The 21,737-nt window shown below is 45.5% G+C and overlaps 1 protein-coding gene across 8 annotated transcripts; it reads right to left on the bottom strand.

Moving 5' to 3' along the window:
- Window positions 1-5,321: 5,321 nt before the first annotated feature.
- Window positions 5,322-20,416, bottom strand: stoml1 (stomatin (EPB72)-like 1). 8 transcript variants are annotated; one of them, XR_008127247.1, is made up of 9 exons: window positions 20,044-20,414; window positions 19,416-19,522; window positions 17,508-17,657; window positions 15,173-15,376; window positions 9,846-10,071; window positions 8,525-8,746; window positions 7,772-8,004; window positions 6,792-6,862; window positions 5,322-6,661 (listed from the first exon to the last, which is right to left on the bottom strand). XR_008127247.1 is itself a non-coding variant. In XM_052513674.1 (8 exons), the coding sequence occupies exons 1-7, from the start codon at window positions 20,207-20,209 to the stop codon at window positions 7,802-7,804; spliced, it is 1,278 nt and encodes a 425-aa protein (XP_052369634.1). In that variant the 5' UTR covers window positions 20,210-20,414; the 3' UTR covers window positions 5,322-6,862; window positions 7,772-7,801. The 8 variants fall into 8 exon arrangements, 4 of the variants coding, with proteins under 4 accessions (XP_052369634.1, XP_052369633.1, XP_052369636.1 ...); XR_008127249.1 differs by having other exon boundaries at window positions 5,322-6,596; XR_008127248.1 differs by lacking the exon at window positions 6,792-6,862 and adding an exon at window positions 7,312-7,382 and having other exon boundaries at window positions 6,518-6,596.
- Between the last annotated feature and the right edge of the window lie 1,321 nt (window positions 20,417-21,737).

The raw sequence follows: 21,737 nt of genomic DNA, 5'->3' as shown, positions 1-21,737 counted from the left end.
GTCAACCACCTCTATATCTGATCACATGAACCCTCAACAAGGGCGTTATATCTGATCACATGAACCCTCTTATACCAGTTAATACTAACCACCTTGCTATCTGTCTGACATGATTAGCCAGCTAATTTTCACCCATAAACTTAATTATTTGATCAGTTAACCCTCATGTTGCAACATTTCTCTGGCTATATCTGATCACATTAACCAGCTCAACCACCTCTATATCTGATCACATGAACCCTCATCAACCACCTTTATCTGATCACTTCAAACTTTCAAAAACCAGTTGTTATCTGGTTACAGCTCATTAACCCTCATCAACCATCTCATATCTCAGTCACATTAACCTCCTCAACCACTCTTATCTGACACGCAACTGACAACCACCTCTATATCTGATCACATGAACCCTTTCAAGACGCACTATATCTGATCACATTTACCCTCATCAACCACCTTATATCTGATCTCTTAACCTCTTCAACCACCTTCTATATCTGATCACATGAACCCTCATCAACCACCTCTATATCTGATCACATGAACCCTCCTCAACCACCTGTATATCTGATCACATTAACCCTCATCAACCACCTCTGGATGTCTGATCACATGAACCCTCCTCAACCACCTCTGGATGATCTGATCACATGAACCCTCCTCAACCCATCTGGATATTGATCACATTAACCCTCATCAACCACATCTGAATCTGATCACATGAACCCTCGTCAACCACCTCTATATCTGGATGTTGATTAACCCTCAGGAACCACCCATCTGGATGTCTGATCACATTAGGACCCTGCCAACCCATCTGGATGTTGATCACATTAACCCTCGCCAACCCCTCTATATCTGATCACATTAACCCTCGCCAACCCATCTGGATGTCTGATCAGTATGAACCTCAGAACCACCCATCTGGATCACATTAACCTTCATCAACCCATCTGGATGATGATCACATGAACCCTGCCAACCCATCTGGATGTCTGATACATGAACCCTCATCAACCACATCTGGATCTGATGACATTAACCCTCCCAACCCATCTGGATGTCTGATCAGATTAACCTTCATCAACCACCCATATCTGATCACATGAACCCTCCTCAACCACCTCTGGATGATCTGATCACATGAACCCTCCTCAACCCATCTGGATGATCTGATCACATGAACCCTCAGAACCACCCATCTGGATGAGGAGGAAGGTCAGGAACCACCCATCTGATGAGGAGGAGTAACCCTGGATGCCAACCACCTCATCTGGATGAGGATTAAGGTGGAGGAACCACCTCTGGATAGGAGGAGTCAGGTAACCCTCCAACCCATCTGGATGAGGAGGATAGGTGGAACCCTCATGCCAACCCATCTGGATGTCTGACACAGGAACCTTCATCAACCACCCATCTGGATATTGATCACATTAACCTTCCAACCCATCTGGATGTTGATAGGTGAACCCTCCATCAACCATCTGGATGTTGATCACATGAACCCTCCTCAACCCATCTGGATGTGAGTAGGTGGAACCCTGCTCAACCATCTGGATGTGAGTAGGTGGAACCCTCATCAACCATCTGGATATTGATCACATTGGAACCCTCATCAACCCCTCTGGATGTCTGATCACATGGAGGACCCTGCCAACCCATCTGGATGTTGATCACATTAACCCTCATCAACCACCTCTATATCTGATCACAGGAACCTGCCCAACCCCTCTGGATATCTGATCACATTAACCCTCATCAACCACCTGGATGAGTAGGTGGAGGAGAATGCCAACCCATCTGGATATTGAGTAGGTGGAGGAGAATGCCAACCCATCTGGATGTTGATGTAGGTGGAGGACAATGCCAACCCATCTGGATGTTGAGTAGGTGGAGGAGAATGCCAACCCATCTGGATGTTGAGTAGGTGGAGGAGAATGCCAACCCATCTGGATGTTGACGAGTAGGTGGAGGGAGAATGCCAACCCATCTGGATGATGAGTAGGTGGAGGAGAATGCCAACCCATCTGGATGTTGATGAGAGGTGGAGGACAATGCCAACCCATCTGGATGTTGAGGAGTAGGTGGAGGAGAATGCCCACCCATCTGGATGTTGACGAGTAGGTGGAGGAGAATGCCAACCCATCTGGATGAGGAGGAGTAGGTGGAGGAGAATGCCAACCCATCTGGATGATGAGTAGGTGGAGGAGAATGCCACCCATCTGGATGTTGAGTAGGTGGAGGACAATGCCATTTGTACCCATCTGGATGATGAGTAGGTGGAGGAGAATGCCAACCCATCTGGATGTTGGAGTAGGTGGAGGACAATGCCAACCCTTCTGGGGTTGACGGATCCCCATTAGGTGGAGGAGAATGCCCACCTTCTGGATGTTGACCCCAGTAGGTGGAGGAGAATGCCCACTTCCTGGATGTTGATCCCCAGTAGGTGGAGGAGAATGCCCACCCTTCTGGATGTTGACCCCATAGGTGGAGGAGAATGCCCACCTTCTGGATGTTGATCCCCATTAGGTGGAGGAGAATGCCCTACCCTTCTGGGGTTTATGTTGGATCCCCATTAGGTGGCCTAGGAGAATGCCCACCCATCTGGGGTTTATGTTGATCCCCATTAGTTGGAGGAGAATGCCAACCCATCTGGATGTTGATCCCCATTAGGTGGAGGAGAATGCCCACCCTTCTGGGGTTTATGTTGATCCCCATTAGTGGAGGAGAATGCCAACCCATCTGGATGTTTAGTAGGTGGAGGAGAATGCCAACCCTTCTGGATGATGATGATGAGAAGGTGGAGAAGAATGCCAACCCATCTGGATGTTGACAAGTAGGTGGAGGAGAATGCCAACCCATCTGGATGTTGATCCCCATTAGGTGGAGGAGAATGCCAACCCATCTGGATGTTGGATCCCCATTAGTTCCTGGAGGAGAATGCCAACCCATCTGGATGATGAGGATCCCCAGGTGGAGGAGAATGCCAACCCATCTGGATGATGAGGATCCCCATAGGTGGAGGAGAATGCCAACCCATCTGGGGTGATGAGGAGAATACCAACCCATTTGCATGAGGAACTTTATTATGGATCCCCATTAGCTGTCCTGCAAAAGCAGCAGCTACTCTTCCTGGGGTTTATTATGGATCCCCATTAGTTCCTGCCAAGGCAGCAGCTACTCTTCCTGGGGTTTATTATGGATCCCCATTAGTTCCTGCCGAGGCAGCAGATACTCTTCTTGGGGTTTATTATGGATCCCCATTAGTTCCTGCCAAGGCAGCAGCTACTCTTCCTGGGATTTATTATGGATCCCCATTAGTTCCTGCCGAGGCAGCAGCTACTCTTCCTGGGGTTTATTATGGATCCCCATTAGTTCCTGCCGAGGCAGCAGCTACTCTTCCTGGGGTTTATTATGGATCCCCATTAGTTCCTGCCGAGGCAGCAGCTACTCTTCCTGGGTTTATTATGGATCCCCATTAGTTCCTGCCGAGGCAGCAGCTACTCTTCCTGGGTTTATTATGGATCCCCATTAGTTCCTGCCAAGGCAGCAGCTACTCTTCCTGGGGTTTATTATGGATCCCCATTAGTTCCTGCCAAGGCAGCAGCTACACTTCCTGGGGTTTATTATGGATCCCCATTAGTTCCCCATTAGTTTCCTGCCAAGGCAGCAGCTACTCTTCCTGTGGTTTATTATGGATCCCCATTAGTTCCTGCCAAGGCAGCAGCTACTCTTCCTGTGGTTTATTATGGATCCCCATTAGTTCCTGCCAATGCAGCAGCTACTCTTCCTGGGGTTTATTATGGATCCCACTTAGTTCCTGCCGAGGCAACAGCTACTCTTCCCGGGGTCCAGCAAAATTAAGGCAGTTACACAATTTTAAAAACATTGCAATATATTTATTACAGAATACACAACACATTAAGTGTGTACCCTCAGGCCACCACTACCACATATCTACAGTGCTAAATCCATGTGTATGTATAGTGTGTGTGTTATCATGTGTGTGTGTTATCGTGTTTGTGTGTGTTATCGTGTTTGTGTGTGCATGTGTCTGTGCCTGTGTGTGTGTGTTATCGTGTTTGTGTGTGCATGTGTCTGTGCCTGTGTGTGTGTGTTATCGTGTTTGTGTGTGCATGTGTCTGTGCCTGTGTGTGTGTGTGTTATCGTGTTTGTGTGTGCATGTGTCTGTGCCTGTGTGTGTGTGTGTTATCGTGTTTGTGTGTGCATGTGTCTGTGCCTGTGTGTGTGTGTGTTATCGTGTTTGTGTGTGCATGTGTCTGTGCCTGTGTGTGTGTGTGTTATCGTGTTTGTGTGTGCATGTGTCTGTGCCTGTGTGTGTGTGTGTTATCGTGTTTGTGTGTGCATGTGTCTGTGCCTGTGTGTGTGTGTTATCGTGTTTGTGTGTGCATGTGTCTGTGCCTGTGTGTGTGTATGTATAGTGTTTGTGTTATCATGTGTCTGTGCCTGTGTGTGTGTATAGTGTGTGTGTTATCATGTGTCTGTGCCTGTGTGCATGTGTCTGTGTGTTATCATGTGTCTGTGCCTGTGTGTGTGTATGTATAGTGTGTGTGTTATCATGTGTGTGCCTGTGTGTGTCTCTTCTACAGTCCCCCACTGTTCCATAAGTGTGTTTTTATCTGATGTGGAATAGTCATGCCATGGCTCTATGTAGTATGTGGAATGTATGTCTATGTAGTACTGTGTGTGTTATCATGTGTCTGTGCCATGTAGTCATGGCTCTATGTAGTACTGTGGAATAGAGTTCCATGTTCATGGCTCTATGTAGTCTGTGGAATAGAGTTCCATGTAGTGTAGTACTGTGGAATAGAGTTCCATGTAGTCATGTCTATGTGGCTCTAGTCTGTGGAATAGAGTTCCATGTGCTCTATGTGTACTGTGGAATAGAGTTCCATGTAGTCATGGCTCTATGTAGTACTTGTGTGTAGTCATGGCATGTGTCCATGTCTATGTGCCTGTGGATGTTCCATGTAGTGTGGCTCTATGTGTACTGTGGAATAGAGTTCCATGTAGTCATGGCTCTATGTGTACTGTGGAATAGAGTTCCATGTAGTCATGGCTCTATGTGTGGAATAGAGTTCCATGTAGTCATGGCTCTATGTAGTACTGTGGAATAGAGTTCCATGTAGTCATGGCTCTATGTAGTACTGTGTCCATGTGCCTGTGTACTGTGTCTGTAGTCATGGCTCTATGTAGTACTGTGGAATAGTTCCATAGTCATGGTCTATGTATGGAATTTTATCTGTTTTTACTGTGGAAAATTCTGAGTCTCTCTGCTGCATCAGTTACTCTGAGTACTGTGGAATAGAGTTCCATGTAGTCATGGCTCTATGTAGTACTGTGGAATAGAGTTCCATGTAGTCATGGCTCTATGTAGTACTGTGGAATAGAGTTCCATGTAGTCATGGCTCTATGTAGTACTGTGGAATAGAGTTCCATGTAGTCATGGCTCTATGTAGTACTGTGGAATAGAGTTCCATGTAGTCATGGCTCTATGTAGTACTGTGGAATAGAGTTCCATGTAGTCATGGCTCTATGTAGTACTGTGGAATAGAGTTCCATGTAGTCATGGCTCTATGTAGTACTGTGGAATAGAGTTCCATGTAGTCATGGCTCTATGTAGTAACTGTGGAATAGAGTTCCATGTAGTCATGGCTCTATGTAGTACTGTGGAATAGAGTTCCATGTAGTCATGGCTCTATGTAGTACTGTGGAATAGAGTTCCATGTAGTCATGGCTCTATGTAGTACTGTGGAATAGAGTTCCATGTAGTCATGGCTCTATGTAGTACTGTGGAATAGAGTTCCATGTAGTCATGGCTCTATGTAGTACTGTGGAATAGAGTTCCAAGTAGTCATGGCTCTATGTAGTACTGTGGAATAGAGTTCCATGTAGTCATGGCTCTATGTAGTACTGTGGAATAGAGTTCCATGTAGTCATGGCTCTATGTAGTACTGTGGAATAGAGTTCCATGTAGTCATGGCTCTATGTACTGTGGAATAGAGTTCCATGTAGTCATGTCTCTATGTAGTACTGTGGAATAGAGTTCCATGTAGTCATGGCTCTATGTAGTACTGTGGAATAGAGTTCCATGTAGTCATGGCTCTATGTAGTACTGTGGAATAGAGTTCCATGTAGTCATGGCTCTATGTAGTACTGTGGAATAGAGTTCCATGTAGTCATGGCTCTATGTAGTACTGTGGAATAGAGTTCCATGTAGTCATGGCTCTATGTAGTACTGTGCACCTCCCGTAGTCTGTTCTGGACTTGGGGACTGTGAAGAGACCTCTGGTGGCATGTCTTGTGGGGTATGTATTTTTATCCGTGCTGTGTGCCAGTACTTTAAACAGACAGCTCGGTACCTTCAGCTTGTCAACACTTCATACAAAAACACGTAATGAGGAAGTCAAATCTCTCTTCCACTTTGAGCCATGAGAGATTGACATGCTTGTCAACATCAAAGAGATGGGTCTATATGAACTGTTATTAGTGACCATGTATTTCTAGGACCTGGTACTTGTATAAGGACAGGTCTGAAGTCAGTGGTTAAGGTCAGAACCATGTATTTCTAGGACCTGGTACTTGTATAAGGACAGGTCTGAAGTCAGTGGTTAAGGTCAGAACCATGTATTTCTAGGACCTGGTACTTGTATAAGGACAGGTCTGAAGTCAGTGGTTAAGGTCAGAACCATGTATTTCTAGGACCTGGTATTTATATAAGGACAGGTCTGAAGCCAGTGGTTAAGGTCAGAACCATGTATTTCTAGGACCTGGTATTTATATAAGGACAGGTCTGAAGCCAGTGGTTAAGGTCAGAACCATGTATTTCTAGGACCTGGTACTTGTATAAAGGCAGGTCTGAAGCCAGTGGTTAAGGTCAGAACCATGTATTTCTAGGACCTGGTATTTATATAAGGACAGGTCTGAAGCCAGTGGTTAAGGTCAGAACCATGTATTTCTAGGACCTGGTATTTATATAAGGACAGGTCTGAAGCCAGTGGTTAAGGTCAGAACCATGTATTTCTAGGACCTGGTATTTATATAAGGACAGGTCTGAAGCCAGTGGTTAAGGTCAGAACCATGTATTTCTAGGACCTGGTATTTGTATAAAGGCAGGTCTGAAGCCAGTGGTTAAGGTCAGAACCATGTATTTCTAGGACCTGGTATTTATATAAGGACAGGTCTGAAGCCAGTGGTTAAGGTCAGAACCATGTATTTCTAGGACCTGGTATTTATATAAGGACAGGTCTGAAGCCAGTGGTTAAGGTCAGAACCATGTATTTCTAGGACCTGGTATTTATATAAGGACAGGTCTGAAGCCAGTGGTTAAGGTCAGAACCATGTATTTCTAGGACCTGGTACTTGTATAAAGGCAGGTCTGAAGCCAGTGGTTAAGGTCAGAACCATGTATTTCTAGGACCTGGTATTTATATAAGGACAGGTCTGAAGCCAGTGGTTAAGGTCAGAACCATGTATTTCTAGGACCTGGTATTTATATAAGGACAGGTCTGAAGCCAGTGGTTAAGGTCAGAACCATGTATTTCTAGGACCTGGTATTTATATAAGGACAGGTCTGAAGTCAGTGCTTAAGGTCAGAACCATGTATTTCTAGGACCTGGTATGTATATAAGGACAGGTCTGAAGCCAGTGGTTAAGGTCAGAACCATGTATTTCTAGGACCTGGTATTTATATAAGGACAGGTCTGAAGCCAGTGGTTAAGGTCAGAACCATGTATTTTATTTCTAGGACCTGCTATAAGGACAGGTCTGAAGTCAGTGCTTAAGGTCGGAGTAGCTTGATAACTTCCTCCAGCTTCATGGCAGTCTTCAGGTCTCCCTGGACCTTGAGTCGCCCAGTGGCGTAGGCTGCGAAGGGTCGTAGGGTTCCCTCGAACATAGCCAGCAGGTCCTGGTCCGTCATACTGAGGGTGACGTCTGGTACCTGGCCCTCTGGAGGGGACCCTGGTCCGGCTGAGCCACTACCTACACACGGAGGAGGGGAACTCACTGTTAGTCAGTTATCTGACAGAGATGATGGGACAACGACTTACTAAATACAGACTAAGCCCTAAACTAGAAAGGATGTTCCATCCTATTGAAAGTTATCTTTCGTGAGGGATGAATGTGTCTGGGGAAACTGGCCCTAAAAAGGTTTATCTTATCAAACACAGGCCGAAGGGATCAAATCAATCAATCAATCAAATTTTATTTATATAGCCCTTCGTACATCAGCTGATATCTCAAAGTGCTGTACAGAAACCCAGCCTAAAACCCCAAACAGCAAGCAATGCAGGTGTAGAAGCACGGGATAGAGACTGTTACCATAACTACAGAGGATAAGTCATTTGCTTTACATGACAAAGGAGGTCCAAAGACCATGTTTGCAAAACAATGTCACGCCAGTTTCCCAGACCTAGAACAAACCATCCTCGGAGAATGCTTTTTGTCCAGGAAACCCGGCCCTATAAGACTCTTATAGAATGACAGTTTGTCGTCGTCTCACCTTGGCTGAGGTCTACGTAATAGCTTGTCTGTTGTCCGTCAGGCGATTGGAGGAGGAACAGGAAGCAGGCTCCCACCTGACTGACCAGAGACTCTGAGAGGAGAAGGCCCTCGTACAGTTCCAGCACTGACATGGGCCTGGTTACAGCTTCATCCCTGGCTCCCGTACGACTTATAGCCAGGGGAGCACTGCTCACCTCGTCTGAGAAGCTGATGCTGTCCTCTGAGGACACAGAGATATAGATAAGCTGATGCTGTCCTCTGAGGACACAGAGATACAGATAAGATGATGCTGTCCTCTGAGGACACAGAGATACAGATAAGCTGATGCTGTCCTCTGAGGACACAGAGATATAGATAAGCTGATGCTGTATAGTAAAAAGAAAATGTCAACTTGAATGAGTAGGTGTGCCCAAACTGTTGACTGGTACTGACTGACTGGTACTGACTGACTGACTGGCTGTCTGGCTGTCTGTCTGTATCGTGGGGAGAATAAGTATTTTGCAGGTTTTCCTACTTACAAAGCATGTAGAGGTCTGTAATTTTTATCATAGGTACACTTCAACTGTGAGAGACGGAATCTAAAACAAAAATCCAGAAAATCACATTGTATGATTTTTAAGTAATTAATTTGCATTTAGGGGAGTCGGGGAGCTCCATTGTTACTATGTGACCGTACCTGTCCTAACCAGGGGAGCTCCATTGTTACTATGTGACCGTACCTGTCCGAACCAGGGGAGGTCCATTGTTACTATGTGACTGTACCTGTCCTAACCAGGGGAGGTATATTGTTACTGTACCTGTCCTAACCAGGGGAGCTCCATTGTTACTATGTGACTGTACCTGTCCTAACCAGGGGAGGTCCATTGTGACTGTACCTGTCCTAACCAGGGGAGCTCCATTGTTACTATGTGACTGTACCTGTCCTAACCAGGGGAGGTATATTGTTACTGTACCTGTCCTAACCAGGGGAGCTCCATTGTTACTATGTGACTGTACCTGTCCTAACCAGGGGAGGTCCATTGTGACTGTACCTGTCCTAACCAGGGGAGCTCCATTGTTACTATGTGACTGTACCTGTCCTAACCAGGGGAGGTCCATTGTGACTGTACCTGTCCTAACCAGGGGAGGTCCATTGTGACTGTACCTGTCCTAACCAGAGGAGGTCCATTGTGACTGTACCTGTCCTAACCAGGGGAGGTATATAGTTACTGTACCTGTCCTAACCAGGGGATCTCCATTGTGACTGTACCTGTCCTAACCAGGGGAGCTCCATTGTGACTGTACCTGTCCTAACCAGGGGAGCTCCATTGTGACTGTACCTGTCCTAACCAGGGGAGCTCCATTGCCAGCCATATTGCCCAGGAAGTGCATAGCCAGTTGTTGTATGGGTTCGGCCAGGCCCTCGAGACCAGGAATAGAGGGGGGTAGGATGACCGAGCCAGGCCCAGATGAATGGTCCTCTGGGTGCTTCAGGACAGCACCTACAGTCAGCTCCACCCTGTCTACCTCCAGACCCCAGGGCTTGGTCATCTCATTGATGTCCATCTGGGAAAGAAAGGTTAAGAAACCATGGTGATTTTCACATCCTCTCTCTCCTTCTATAAAACACTTTGTAGGAGAGGACCTAAACTGCAATGGGTTTTCAGAAGGAGGCGAGGAGAGAGGAAGTGAGGGAAGACGGAGAGAGGAAGTGAGGGAAGATGGAGAGAGGAAGTGAGGGAAGACGGAGAGAGGAAGTGAGGGAAGATGGAGAGAGGAAGTGAGGGAAGACGGAGAGAGGAAGTGAGGGAAGACAGAGAGAGGAAGTGAGGGAAGACGGAGAGAGGAAGTGAGGGAAGATGGAGAGAGGAAGTGAGGGAAGATGGAGAGAGGAAGTGAGGGAAGATGGAGAGAGGAAGTGAGGGAAGATGGAGAGAGGAAGTGAGGGAAGATGGAGAGAGGGAGTGAGGGAAGATGGAGAGAGGAAGTGAGGGAAGATGGAGAGAGGGAACGGATGTTACAAGAGATGTTATTTTTTTATTTTACCTTTATTTAACAAGGCAAGTCAGTTAAGAACAAATTCTTATTTTCAATGACGGCCTAGGAACAGTGGGTTAACTGCCTGTTCAGGGGCAGAACGACAGATTTGTACCTTGTCAGCTCGGGGGTTTGAACTCGCAACCTTCCGGTTACTAGTCCAACGCTCTAACCACTGCAGCTAACGAGCCACTGCAGCCCACGAGCCACTGCAGCCCACGAGCCACTGCAGCCCACGAGCCACTGCAGCCCACGAGCCACTGCAGCCCACGAGCCACTGCAGCCCACGAGCCACTGCAGCCCACGAGCCACTGCAGCCCACGAGCCACTGCAGCCCACGAGCCACTGCAGCCCACGAGCCACTGCAGCCCACGAGCCACTGCAGCCCACGAGCCACTGCAGCCCACGAGCCACTGCAGCCCACGAGCCACTGCAGACCCACGAGCCACTGCAGCCCACGAGCCACTGCAGCCCACGAGCCACTGCAGCCCACGAGCCACTGCAGCCCACGAGCCACTGCAGCCCACGAGCCACTGCAGCCCACGAGCCACTGCAGCCCCACGAGCCACTGCAGCCCACGAGCCACTGCAGCCCACGAGCCACTGCAGCCCACGAGCCACTGCAGCCCACGAGCCACTGCAGCCCACGAGCCACTGCAGCCCACGAGCCACTGCAGCCCACGAGCCACTGCAGCCCACGAGCCACTCAGGTGTTTATGGTCTCACCCCCATCAAAGTTGCCCATCCCTGCTATAAACCAATCAGAATGGAGAAAGACCCATTGAAACCACTAAGAATGTTATGTGTTGTCATCCTAGGGTGACAACACTACTAACATAAAACTGTCATAAATCAGAAAAATAATGTGAAATTATATTTTTGCCATATCGCCCAGCACTAATGCATATTAAGTGTTATATTTAAATACACAGAACAAAAATATAAACGCAACATGTAAAGTGTTGGTCCCATATTTCATGAGCTGAAATAACAGATCCCTGAAATATTCTGTAAACACAAAAAGCTTCTTCTTCTTCTTCTCTCACATTTTGGCCCCAAATGTGTTTATATCCCTGTTAGTGAGCATTTCTCCTTTGCCAAGATAATCCATCCATTAAACCTCATAATAATTTCATGGGTGCACCTTGTGCTGGGGACAATAAAAGGCCACTCTAAATTGTGCCGTTGTGTCACACAAAACAATGCCACAGTTGTCTCAAGATTTGAGGGAGCCGGCATTTGGCAGTACGTCCAACCGGCCTCACAACCACAAACCACGTGTATGGCGTCATGTGGGCGAGCGGTTTGCTGATGTCAGCGTTGTGAACAGAGTGCCCCATAGTGGTGGTGGGGTTATGACATGGGCAGGCAGAAGCTGCCGACAACGAACTGCATTTTAATCGATGGCAAATTGAATGCATAGCGAAAACCGTGACGAGATCCTGAGACCCATTGTCGGGCCATTCATCTGCCGCCATCACTTCCTGTTTCAGCATGATAAAGCACGGCCCCATGTCACAAAGGATCTGTACACAATTCCTGGTAGCTGAAAATATCCCAGTTCTTCCATGGCCTGCATACTCACCAGACATGTCACCCATTGAGCATGTTTGGGATGCTCTGGATTGACGTGTACCAATTCCCATCAATATCCAGCCACTTCACACAGCCATTGAAGAGGAGTGGGACAACGTTCCACAGGCCACAATCAGCAGCCTGATCAACTCTATGTGAAGGAGATGTGTGGTGCTGCATGAGGCAAATGGAGGAACCAGATACTGACTGGTTTTCTGATCCACACCAGATACTGACTGGTTTTCTGATCCACACCAGATACTGACTGGTTTTCTGATCACACCAGATACTGACTGGTTTTCTGATCACACCAGATACTGACTGGTTTTCTGATCCACACCAGATACTGACTGGTTTTCTGATCCACACCAGATACTGACTGGTTTTCTGATCCACACCAGATACTGACTGGTTTTCTGATCCACACCAGATACTGACTGGTTTTCTGATCACACCAGATACTGACTGGTTTTCTGATCCACACCAGATACTGACTGGTTTTCTGATCCACACCAGATACTGACTGGTTTTCTGATCCACACCAGATACTGACTGGTTTTCTGATCCACACCAGATACTGACTGGTTTTCTGATCCACACCAGATACTGACTGGTTTTCTGATCCACACCAGATACTGACTGGTTTTCTGATCCACACCAGATACTGACTGGTTTTCTGATCCACACCAGATACTGACTGGTTTTCTGATCCACACCAGATACTGACTGGTTTTCTGATCACACCAGATACTGACTGGTTTCTGATCCACACCAGATACTGACTGGTTTTCTGATCCACACCAGATACTGACTGGTTTTCTGATCCACACCAGATACTGACTGGTTTTCTGATCCACACCAGATACTGACTGGTTTTCTGATCCACACCAGATACTGACTGGTTTTCTGATCCACACCAGATACTGACTGGTTTTCTGATCCACACCAGATACTGACTGGTTTTCTGATCCACACCAGATACTGACTGGTTTTCTGATCCACACCAGATACTGACTGGTTTTCTGATCCACACCAGATACTGACTGGTTTTCTGATCCACACCAGATACTGACTGGTTTTCTGATCCACGCCAGATACTGACTGGTTTTCTGAACCACGCCAGATTCTGACTGGTTTTCTGATCAACGCCAGATACTGACTGGTTTTCTGATCCACGCCAGATACTGACTGGTTTTCTGATCACACCAGATACTGACTGGTTCTCTGATCCACACCAGATACTGACTGGTTTTCTGATCCACACCAGATACTGACTGGTTTTCTGATCCACACCAGATACCGACTGGTTTTCTGATCACACCAGATACTGACTGGTTTTCTGATCCACACCAGATACTGACTGGTTTTCTGATCACACCAGATACTGACTGGTTTTCTGATCCACACCAGATACTGACTGGTTTTCTGATCCACACCAGATACTGACTGGTTTTCTGATCCACACCAGATACTGACTGGTTTTCTGATCCACACCAGATACTGACTGGTTTTCTGATCCACACCAGATACTGACTGGTTTTCTGATCCACACCAGATACTGACTGGTTTTCTGATCCACACCAGATACTGACTGGTTTTCTGATCACACCAGATACTGACTGGTTTTCTGATCCACACCAGATACTGACTGGTTTTCTGATCACACCAGATACTGACTGGTTTTCTGATCACACCAGATACTGACTGGTTTTCTGATCCACACCAGATACTGACTGGTTTTCTGATCACACCAGATACTGACTGGTTTTCTGATCCACACCAGATACTGACTGGTTTTCTGATCCACACCAGATACTGACTGGTTTTCTGATCCACACCAGATACTGACTGGTTTTCTGATCCACACCAGATACTGACTGGTTTTCTGATCACACCAGATACTGACTGGTTTTCTGATCCACACCAGATACTGACTGGTTTTCTGATCACACCAGATACTGACTGGTTCTCTGATCCACACCAGATACTGACTGGTTTTCTGATCCACCCCAGATACTGACTGGTTTTCTGATCACACCAGATACTGACTGGTTTTCTGATCCACACCAGATACTGACTGGTTTTCTGATCCACACCAGATACTGACTGGTTTTCTGATCCACACCAGATACTGACTGGTTTTCTGATCCACACCAGATACTGACTGGGTTTCTGATCACACCAGATACTGACTGGTGTTCTGATCCACACCAGATACTGACTGGTTTTCTGATCACCCCAGATACTGACTGGTTTTCTGATCCACACCAGATACTGACTGGTTCTGATCCACACCAGATACTGACTGGTTTTCTGATCACACCAGATACTGACTGGTTCTGATCCACCCCAGATACTGACTGGTTCTGATCCACACCAGATACTGACTGGTTTTCTGATCCACACCAGATACTGACTGGTTTTCTGATCCACACCAGATACTGACTGGTTCTCTGATCCACACCAGATACTGACTGGTTCTGATCCACCCCAGATACTGACTGGTTCTGATCCACACCAGATACTGACTGGTTTTCTGATCCACACCAGATACTGACTGGTTCTGATCCACACCAGATACTGACTGGTTTTCTGATCACACCAGATACTGACTGGTTCTGATCCACCCCAGATACTGACTGGTTCTGATCCACACCAGATACTGACTGGTTTTGATCCACTCCCCTACCTTATTTTAAGGTGTCTGTGACCAACAGATGCATATCTGTATTCCCAGTCGTGTGAAATCCATGGATTAGGACCTAATGAATCGATTTAAATTGACTGATTTCCTTATCTGAACTGTAACTCAGTAAAATCTCTGAAATTGTTGCATGTTGAGTTGATATTTTTGTTCAGTAATAATATATAATAATAATATATGCCATTTAGCAGACGCTTTTATCCAAAGCGACTTACAGTCAGTCATGTGTGCATACATTCTACGTATGGGTGGTCCCGGGAATCGAACCCACTACCCTGGCGTTACAAGCGCCATGCTCTACCAACTGAGCTACAGAAGGACCACTAGTATATGATGTGTACTGCTGCCTCACCCCAAGGTATTCTCCCAGTTTGATTCTCTCAGTCTGAATCTCCCTGACGCTCTTCCTGCCCAGGCTGGTTGTCATGGCGTTGTGGGCAGTGAGGCGTGTGGAGGCGTTAAGATCCTGAACCGACACCACTGACATCACCGGGCTCCAGATACGGAACTGGATATCTGCCCCTACAGACACCACACCTCCGTCCCTGGTAGTAACCTGTTATAACGCAGCAGAGAGAGGGTTATAACTGTTATAGAGAGGGTTATAACTGTTATAGAGAGGGTTATAACTGTTATAGAGAGGGTTATAACTGTTATAGAGAGGGTTATAACTGTTATAGAGAGGGTTATAACTGTTATAGAGGGTTATAACTGTTATAGAGGGTTATAACTGTTATAGAGGGTTATAACTGTTATAGAGGGTTATAACTGTTATAGAGGGTTATAACTGTTATAGAGGGTTATAACTGTTATAGAGAGGGTTATAACTGTTATAGAGAGGGTTATAACTGTTATAGAGGGTTATAACTGTTATAGAGAGGGTTATAACTGTTATAGAGAGGGTTATAACTGTTATAGAGGGTTATAACTGTTATAGAGAGGGTCATAACTGTTATAGAGAGGGTTATAACTGTTATAGAGAGGGTTATAACTGTTATAGAGGGTTATAACTGTTATAGAGGTTATAACTGTTATAGAGGGTTATAACTGTTATAGAGAGGGTTATAACTGTTAGAGGGTTATAACTGTTAGAGGGTTATAACTGTTATAGAGAGGGTTATAACTGTTATAGAGAGGGTTATAACTGTTATAGAGGGTTATAACTGTTATAGAGGGTTATAACTGTTATAGAGAGGGTTATAACTGTTATAGAGAGGGTTATAACTGTTATAGAGGTTATAACTGTTATAGAGAGGGTTATAACTGTTATAGAGAGGATTATAAATGTTATAGAGGTTATAACTGTAATAAAGAGGGTTATATAACTGAATATCTGCCCCTACAGACACCACACCTCCGTCCCTGGTAGTAACCTGTTATAACGCAGCAGAGAGAGGGTTATAACTGTTATAGAGAGGGTTATAACTGTTATAGAGGGTTATAACTGTTATAGAGAGGGTTATAACTGTTATAGAGAGGGTTATAACTGTTATAGAGAGGGTTATAACTGTTATAGAGAGGGTTATAACTGTTATAGAGGGTTATAACTGTTATAGAGGGTTATAACTGTTATAGAGGGTTATAACTGTTATAGAGAGGATTATAACTGTTATAGAGGTTATAACTGTAATAAAGAGGGTTATATAACTGAATATCTGCCCCTACAGACACCACACCTCCGTCCCTGGTAGTAACCTGTTATAACGCAGCAGAGAGAGGGTTATAACTGTTATAGAGAGGGTTATAACTGTTATAGAGAGGGTTATAACTGTTATAGAGAGGGTTATAACTGTTATAGAGAGGGTTATAACTGTTATAGAGGGTTATAACTGTTATAGAGAGGGTTATAACTGTTATAGAGAGGGTTATAACTGTTATAGAGAGGGTTATAACTGTTATAGAGAGGGTTATAACTGTTATAGAGAGGGTTATAACTGTTATAGAGAGGGTTATAACTGTTATAGAGAGGTTATAACTGTTATAGAGGGTTATAACTGTTATAGAGGGTTATAACTGTTATAGAGAGGGTTATAACTGTTATAGAGGGTTATAACTGTTATAGAGGGTTATAACTGTTAGAGAGGGTTATAACTGTTATAGAGGGTTATAACTGTTATAGAGGGTTATAACTGTTATAGAGGGTTATAACTGTTATAGAGAGGGTTATAACTGTTATAGAGAGGGTTATAACTGTTATAGAGAGGGTTATAACTGTTATAGAGGGTTATAACTGTTATAGAGAGGGTTATAACTGTTATAGAGGGTTATAACTGTTATAGAGAGGGTTATAACTGTTATAGAGAGGGTTATAACTGTTATAGAGAGGGTTATAACTGTTATAGAGGGTTATAACTGTTATAGAGAGGGTTATAACTGTTATAGAGAGGGTTATAACTGTTATAGAGAGGGTTATAACTGTTATAGAGGGGGTTATAACTGTTATAGAGGGGGTTATAACTGTTATAGAGAGGGTTATATAACTAGATATCTGCTCCTACAGACACCACACCGCCGTCCCTGGTAGTAACCTGTGGCGGTGACCTGTAGATGTGTTCGTGTGGTGGAGTGGTTACTTAGGACACTATAATTTACATTTGAGTCCTTTAGCAGACAGTCAGAACTAAAAACAGCAGTTTGATTTGTACCCTGCACATCGTTAATGTTTGAGCTAGATTGCGTGCGTGTACCTGGCATGGAGGGATGTTGAAGGCCCGGGTTCGTAGGTCAACTCTCTGCCATTGGTCAATAAGAGGCAGAAGCAACACCACTCCTGGCCCTTTAGGAGGACGTACTCTGCCCAGACGAAACACTACGATGCGCTGGTAGTTAGGGACAACCTGTAGGACAGATATTCCTGTTAATAAATCAACAGAGATAGTGTGTTACCTTCATTACGAACCAGCCTGATATGGGGAAGGTTAGTGTGTTACCTTCAGTACGAACCAGCCTGATATGGGGAAGGTTAGTGTGTTACCTTCAGTACGAACCAGCCTGATATGGGGAAGGTTAGTGTGTTACCTTCAGTACGAACCAGCCTGATATGGGGAAGGTTAGTGTGTTACCTTCAGTACGAACCAGCCTGATATGGGGAAGGTTAGTGTGTTACCTTCAGTACGAACCAGCCTGATATGGGGAAGGTTAGTGTTACCTTCAGTACGAACCAGCCTGATATGGGGAAGGTTAGTGTGTTACCTTCAGTACGAACCAGCCTGATATGGGGAAGGTTAGTGTGTTACCTTCAGTACGAACCAGCCTGATATGGGGAAGGTTAGTGTGTTACCTTCAGTACGAACCAGCCTGATATGGGGAAGGTTAGTGTGTTACCTTCAGTACGAACCAGCCTGATATGGGGAAGGTTAGTGTGTTACCTTCAAGGTTACGAACCAGCCTGATATGGGGAAGGTTAGTGTTACCTTCAGTACGAACCAGCCTGATATGGGGAAGGTTAGTGTGTTACCTTCAGTACGAACCAGCCTGATATGGGGAAGGTTAGTGTGTTACTACCTTCAGTACGAACCAGCCTGATATGGGGAAGGTTAGTGTGTTACCTTCAGTACGAACCAGCCTGATATGGGGAAGGTTAGTGTGTTACCTTCACCTTCAGTACGAACCAGCCTGATATGGGGAAGGTTAGTGTGTTACCTTCAGTACGAACCAGCCTGATATGGGGAAGGTTAGTGTTACCTTCAGTACGAACCAGCCTGATATGGGGAAGGTTAGTGTGTTACCTTCAGTACGAACCAGCCTGATATGGGGAAGGTTAGTGTTTACCTTCAGTACGAACCAGTGGGAAGGTTAGTGTGTTACCTGATATGGGGAAGGTTAGTGTGTTACCTTCATTACGAACCAGCCTGATATGGGGAAGGTTAGTGTGTTCCCTTCAGTACGAACCAGCCTGATATGGGGAAGGTTAGTGTGTTACCTTCAGTACGAACCAGCCTGATATGGGGAAGGTTAGTGTGTTACCTTCAGTACGAACCAGCCTGATATGGGGAAGGTTAGTGTGTTACTACCTTCAGTACGAACCAGCCTGATATGGGGAAGGTTAGTGTGTTACCTTCAGTACGAACCAGCCTGATATGGGGAAGGTTAGTGTGTTACCTTCAGTACGAACCAGCCTGATATGGGGAAGGTTAGTGTGTTACCTTCAGGACGAACCAGCCTGATATGGGGAAGGTTAGTGTGTTACCTTCAGTACGAACCAGCCTGATATGGGGAAGGTTAGTGTGTTACCTTCAGTACGAACCAGCCTGATATGGGGAAGGTTAGTGTGTTACCTTCAGTACGAACCAGCCTGATATGGGGAAGGTTAGTGTGTTCCCTTCAGTACGAACCAGCCTGATATGGGGAAGGTTAGTGTGTTACCTTCATTACGAACCAGCCTGATATGGGGAAGGTTAGTGTGTTACTACCTTCAGTACGAACCAGCCTGATATGGGGAAGGTTAGTGTTACCTTCAGTACGAACCAGCCTGATATGGGGAAGGTTAGTGTGTTACTACCTTCAGTACGAACCAGCCTGATATGGGGAAGGTTAGTGTGTTCCCTTCAGTACGACCCAGCCTGATATGTGAAGGGTATGGAGGTGTGTGTTACCTTCAGTACGAACCAGCCTGATATGGGGAAGGTTATGAAGGTGCAGATGTAGACCATGAAGCAGACAATAACATTGCAGATCCAGGACAGCCATCCCTGAGTGGAGTCTGGAGAATAGAGAAGAGGTGTTAGGTTTGATCTAGGAGCTAATCAAATACATTTGAGAAAATAAGAACCAGTCCATCAGTCTACCTAATCATAATTATAAATACAGTGAGAGAACGGATGGAGTGGGAAGCAAAACCGGGTGTTTGGCCGTGAACGCATTGCACCAATATCGCTACACTGCCCACCGCTAACGGGAAGGCTCGTGCCCGCACGCTACAACTTTCTTTCAAGCTCCTTCATACATGTCCGCATACGCGTTACGATGGCCTCCCGCCATTCCACTTCTGACACCGGTGTAGCAAACAGGGGGGCATGGGAAACGAACCTAGGTCTCGAGTATAGCGTGGATCACTACTACAACACGGTACTTGCATACCAAGCTAACATATGACAGCTGTTGTTGCAAGAAGAAATAGCTGGGAGAAAAAAACTGAGCAACGATCTGTTAGGTAGTTAGTACCGACGTGGTATGTAACGTTATCTAACGAACGAGTCGTGCATTCATTTAGCCAATACTTACCACTGTAGTCGTTGTCTCTAACATTGGGGATGTAGTCAAACGAATGTCCTTTATGACGGTGGAATGGAGATTGGACGAAGCTTTCTGTCGCCACGAACAACCCCGGTTTGGCAGTGAGCAAATCTCGTTGCGGTAGAGACTGATATCCAGACGCTTTATTATACATTGTCCTGTAAACTTTAACGCGCAATAACGACCTCACTAAATAAGTTAAATATGTGTGTATTTATGGACAAAATCATGGCATTGAATAGATGTTTTAACGGTCAAATTGTTGACTTTTTAAAAAAAATGTATTTTGTTGGCAAGCAAGTGCGTTACTTCCGTGTTTACCTGTTGCTCGGCTGCAGGGCAAAGTGCAGCTTGAGGAGAGAGTTAGGAATACACTGCCATCTAGCGGACGGCTGGTCTGTGTTCCGGTCTACCGTTTACACTCCTCTCTGTGATCCACCAAACATGGCACTGCACTTACATAACTTAAGTTTACTTTTAGTAACTTCATTTTTAGGACAAAATCAACAAATCCTTCACTGATACCCACGGCCCCGCACCCTCCTTTCGTTTGTCCTGTACTTATTTTTCTATTTTTCTCTATCCTATTGGCCCGTTCAAGAAGATATCTGCATATTTACGTTAGGGAACGCCTACTCTGTGTGCAATAACTCAATTCACCTTTACACTCCTTTTAAACAACTTGAGCAAAGATTAAAGTCTACAAAATGTAGTCCACTCTGTTCATATCAGATTCTAGTTTTGGGAACAGAAAACTGTATTGTGATAAAATGCTTCATCGATGAGAAAATGTGCAGGATTTCAGCCCAAATCGATCTCCTTCCATCTTGTCCAACTGCCGGACACTGGGCTTCCTCTCACTGCCAGAATGATGGTGAGTGGAAACGCCAAGCGGATGCTTCACAGTTATACATCCGGTGAAATATCTGTCTCGTCGTTCTATCTGTGGCTGAACGTTTTCACCGCCTCTCGCGCTGCCCAACGGCCCCTCGCCATTTGTCACCGCTTTCCTTCCATTGAAAATGAACGGGAAGCGGTGTTTCACCGTGTCGGTACACGCTTCCCCTCTTCCTCTCTGTGGAAACTAGGGAGCGAACCAGCGTCCCTCAGTCTTACTATATGTAGAACGTGTATCTGATGCTGTCTGGTCAGAAACAGTATGACATGCCCCTTATGTCCAGACGGTATCAGATATATGGTCTACACGGAGACAGAGCTGTTTCGCTCTCTCGGATGCTTTATCTGAGATATCGGTCAGATATCGGTCAAATAAATGAGAAATAAATACATTATCTGGATGTGCAAGGACGTACGATAGGGCGGACCAGGACTCCTAGGCCCCGTCCATAAATCCGGCCATGTACTGGTATAGCCAGATGCATGATGAGATTATTATGGACAAAAGTGCAATATTAATTTTATTTGTCTAATGGCGGCTAAGCATCGACAATCATGTCACCAGAATAAGACCCTGGATATTTATTGAAAGGAGCATCAACCTCATCTCTGCACTTCCACCACCCTGTGAAGTTAATCATCATTTATTTCATTTGTAGCCTAATAAACTGCGTGCTTTCCTACGATGTGATGGCTCTTTTTTCTTTAACAGAAAAGTACTTTCCTGATTAAAAAAAACTTTTCTTAGATAAAAAGGTTGGATGGAAACCTGGTTGATGTCAAGC

This window comes from Oncorhynchus keta, unplaced genomic scaffold (assembly GCF_023373465.1).
Source record: "Oncorhynchus keta strain PuntledgeMale-10-30-2019 unplaced genomic scaffold, Oket_V2 Un_scaffold_1378_pilon_pilon, whole genome shotgun sequence".
Lineage (NCBI taxonomy): Eukaryota > Metazoa > Chordata > Actinopteri > Salmoniformes > Salmonidae > Oncorhynchus > Oncorhynchus keta.
The sequence above is the reverse complement of the archived record's forward strand: the minus strand, read 5'-3'. Positions and strand labels throughout refer to the sequence as shown.

Bases quoted from the DNA above. Each gene is read 5' to 3' on its own strand.
- stoml1 (XM_052513674.1), bottom strand. From the start codon at position 20,209: ATGTATAATAAAGCGTCTGGATATCAGTCTCTACCGCAACGAGATTTG. The intron at 10,072-15,172 runs GTGAGGCAGCAG...TTTCTTTCCCAG, and splicing joins AACTGGGAGAATACCTTGGG to ATGGACATCAATGAGATGAC. The intron at 8,005-8,524 runs GTGAGACGACGA...CTCCGTGTGTAG, and splicing joins TTACGTAGACCTCAGCCAAG to GTAGTGGCTCAGCCGGACCA.